This window comes from Aegilops tauschii, chromosome 4 (assembly GCF_002575655.3).
Source record: "Aegilops tauschii subsp. strangulata cultivar AL8/78 chromosome 4, Aet v6.0, whole genome shotgun sequence".
In the NCBI taxonomy this organism is placed as follows: domain Eukaryota; kingdom Viridiplantae; phylum Streptophyta; class Magnoliopsida; order Poales; family Poaceae; genus Aegilops; species Aegilops tauschii.
In genome coordinates this window covers 4,080,939-4,084,743 of record NC_053038.3, presented here as the reverse complement: position 1 = coordinate 4,084,743, position 3,805 = coordinate 4,080,939, and the positions used below count along the sequence as shown (strand labels likewise).

The window sequence follows — 3,805 nt, the reverse complement described above, 5'->3', positions numbered from 1 at the left end:
TGATTCATGTCCATTAAATATCTGCCTCGCTGGCGGACCGCAAGCCTCATAACTCATGAAATGTTGTCCCGCAGCACCTTCCGGTGGCCCTCCCCATCACATCTCCTTTTCTCCTCCGTCTGCAGAATGGTCAGTTTGGTGTTACGGCGATGCTATGAGATTCTGATGGTGGTGGCGGAGGCCAGCAAGGAATTCCTCTCGGTACACCAGCCAACAACAAGATTTTAGCTGGAGGAAATAACATTTCAGAAGACGGTATTAAAAACAGCGAGCAACATACAATAAAAACAAGCCAAAAAGTAGCCAACCAAGTATAGAGTTTAAACACAGCCGCAGACCATCGATGACACACAAATATAGAGTTGACAAAGACACTGACACACAAGAGAAAAATTCCATTTGCATGGTGCTTGCGAGCCCGGAGTGCCGAAGCAAGAATTGTCATGTGATCCCACGCGCCCCGTCCAAAGCCCAGCAACCGTTGAACTGCCTACATATTCAAGGATACATACACCCCATCATTCCAGAGCACATGGGGCTATGCTTTTTTGGCTTCGATTACTGGTACTTAATTAGGACCCAAGGTTGCAATCTGCTGCTCCAACTACATCAAAACAAGAGTAGATTAATGATTATGACAGGTCTGCAAAGTACAGTGGTGCTTAATTTATGTCGGTATATTTTTCCAGTACTTGGCAAAGGTTAAGTTAAGCTGGGAAACACAACTGGTTTTTTGGAGTTAGCCTAAGCATCTAACGAACCATCGTGACAATATTAAGACAGAAACATTCAGTGACAAATGGGACTTTCAAAGACCTCGTACTAAGTGCTCCAGAAACCAAACAATATATTGCTATACAAATTTCAATAGTAACAAGAATAAGATCAACGTAATTACTTTTTTTATCTTAAATAATATATGCCAGTCTACATATTGTTGATCTTGTGAGAAGTTGGAAGTCAAAGGCCAACATAGGAACATAAGATGCTACCTGCATAATGGTCTGTAGCCTGTCGCGCACATCGTAGAACTCATTCCTAAGAACATTCAATGCCATGAGGCACCTGAAATAATGCAAACACACCACACTGTCACATTCTGAAGTGGTTAAGCAAACTGAATCGGAATGCTTCGGAAATTGTAACCGAGTGTTTGAGAAAGAACTCTAGCCATCTCAAAACTTAATTGTGGTATAAACAAATGTCTAGAATTAACAAGTTACAAGAGAATTATCATACAGATAAAGAAGTGAGTTATATCAATCAGCTGATTGGAGATGAAGTGAATAAGCAGGTTAGTGCTTATAAATATTAGATTAATATGAGCCAAAAATAGTGTCATCAAAGACAAAATAAGTTGGCAGGTTTCACACAGGGGATTTGATAAGCACAGAGAGTAGAGAGTAATTACTGTCGTACGTATATAATAAGGTAACAAGAACTGACCTTTCTTTGCTTTTTCCCTCATAGAACTGCTGGAAGTGCACGCAGGCAAGGTTAACTTTCCTAGCACCAACGCTGATACATGCCAAAAAGAGCACGATCAAGAAACTAGAAATTTCCCAAACTTAACAAACACTATGGAATGTTGAACATAAGCATAATTGCGGTGTCATAATAATATTCTCGAGGAGCTATTTGTCAAGGTAGTCAACACAATAAAGTGTTTGATAACCCAAAACCGAAAATAGCATTTGTCTTATGTTCTATAGCAGTTAGTAGTGCTAGAGATATTTATAAAACGTTAAAGTTTCCCTAACCAAACAGCATTAATATACATCGGCATTTCCACTGCACAAAACATAACTAAACTCGTCTTTTGAATTATGGCTAAACGACAACACCAACCGCATGAGGCGCGCGCCCACAACGTATACACACCCACGCTGACACATCCAAATAGAGACAACATCAATGTATGTAGCGGAGAAACTGGAAAATAGCCATTTGCGTTACATAGAGGAATACTATAAATATTTTCAGAACGGCAACTTTTATTGCTGACCTAAAATAATGCCATTGTCGAATATCACATTCAATAGTACGAGAAATTTCCACAAGACGGCAAAGTTTCCCTAGAGTTTTGGCGTTGCCATTGGTAGGAATGCTGACTATTCCGTTATATGAAATACGAAACACAACTAAACTTAGCTCTTCTATTTATTTGTATATGACAACCGCAAATGACACATCACTGACACATCCGAATAGAAACGTGGACAAACGAGAATACCCACCATCGCCGTAATGCTGAATAGCATATCACTAGCTCAACTAAAGTTGGCTCTTCTAATTATGGCTAAACGATAAAACAAATGGCACGAGCCGCATGCCCACGATGTATACACCAACGCCGACACATCTAAATAGAGACAACATCAATGTAGCGGAGAAACTGGAAAAACAGCTATTGGCATTATGTAGAACAGGAGATCATCAATACTAGAAATATTTTCAGAATGGCAACTTTTATTGCTGGCCTAGAATACTGCCATTCCTGAATATCACATTCAATAGTACTCGAATTTTTGCAAGACGACAAAGTTTTCCTTGATGCGTTTTAGTGTTGCCATTGAGAGGAATTAATGCAGACAATTCTATTATATAAAAGACTACTAAACTCAACTTTTCTACTTATGTATATACGACAACCGCAGACGACACTGCGCCGACACATCCTAATAGAAACATGGACAGACCGGGAAATCGCCATCGGTGTTATGCTGAATAGCATACCGCTAATTCCAGGAAGGCTCGCAAGACAACAAAGTTCTAATTTCTGGCCGAGCCATAATAACATTGCGGTTGGATGAATGCCGGTACTTCCGTTAGGCACATGAAATACAATTAAGCTCCACACTTGTACTTAGGGTTACAGGATAGCGCAAACAACAACAACCGGGGTATGCCCATGACAAACAAATCGATGCAGTGTGGGAAACAGATAATCACCTGCTGCTGCATGCCTTGAGCTGGTGCACTAGTTCGCCCACCATTTCGAAGTCGACGACGGGCAGGTTCCTGGGAGGGAATCACAAATTAAGCAGAGGATACGAAATCAATACCCAGGACGATGGGGCTAAGGAAAGCAGAGGGCTTGGTGCGGTGGTAAGGCACGGACATAAGGCTGGTGATGTCATTGAGCATCATGTCGGCCTCGTGGAGGAACATGTTGATGACCTCGGGGACGAAGCCCTCGTCCTGCGGCGGCTGAAGCTCTTGGTAGTACTCGTCTAGAATTCACTGGATCCATCCATCAATACGGCGATCCGGGGGACAGAGCGAACACGGACGAATTCCGGCCCAGAATTGAGTTGAGGGGAAGGACGACTCACCGTGGCGTACATGTAGCTGATGCGCGCGTTAATCTGTCTCCTTAGCTCGGCGGCAAACATGGCGAAGGGAGAACAGAGCGAACACAGAGATGGTATTCGAAGCTGCTGGCGGAGTGGACGAGGAGAGGAGATTAGAGGAGTGCAGGCAGGTCACGGAGGCTCTCTCACACGGAGCCTTTTGGCAGGGAGTGCTCGTTAAACTCTACTGGCCGCCATCAATGAAGAGCTTGAAGAGGAGTGCAGGCAGGTCACGGTGGCTCTCTCAAGGAGCCGTTTGGCAGTGAGTACTCTACTGGCTGGCCGTCATCAATGAAGAGCTTCAAGTTGAATATGGCGTATGTGCGAGCATGCATGCAGCTACATTTTGGTGGATTGATGGATGGATGCCGGACCAGCTAGTCACTGCGGCACCCAGGAGGCAAGAAGATGTCTTTGACCACTCGTTCGGCCCTTAGCCAAGGCCCCACTGG

General features: G+C 43.5%; 1 protein-coding gene across 1 annotated transcript; it reads right to left on the bottom strand.

The window, feature by feature from the left end:
• Window positions 1-258: 258 nt before the first annotated feature.
• Window positions 259-3,570, bottom strand: LOC120962661 (histidine-containing phosphotransfer protein 2-like). Its single transcript, XM_073497311.1, has 5 exons — window positions 3,122-3,570; window positions 2,953-3,021; window positions 1,447-1,518; window positions 993-1,065; window positions 259-604 (listed from the first exon to the last, which is right to left on the bottom strand). Exons 1-5 carry the CDS (start codon window positions 3,169-3,171, stop codon window positions 569-571), a joined length of 300 nt encoding a protein of 99 aa, XP_073353412.1. The 5' UTR covers window positions 3,172-3,570; the 3' UTR covers window positions 259-568.
• Window positions 3,571-3,805: the final 235 nt, after the last annotated feature.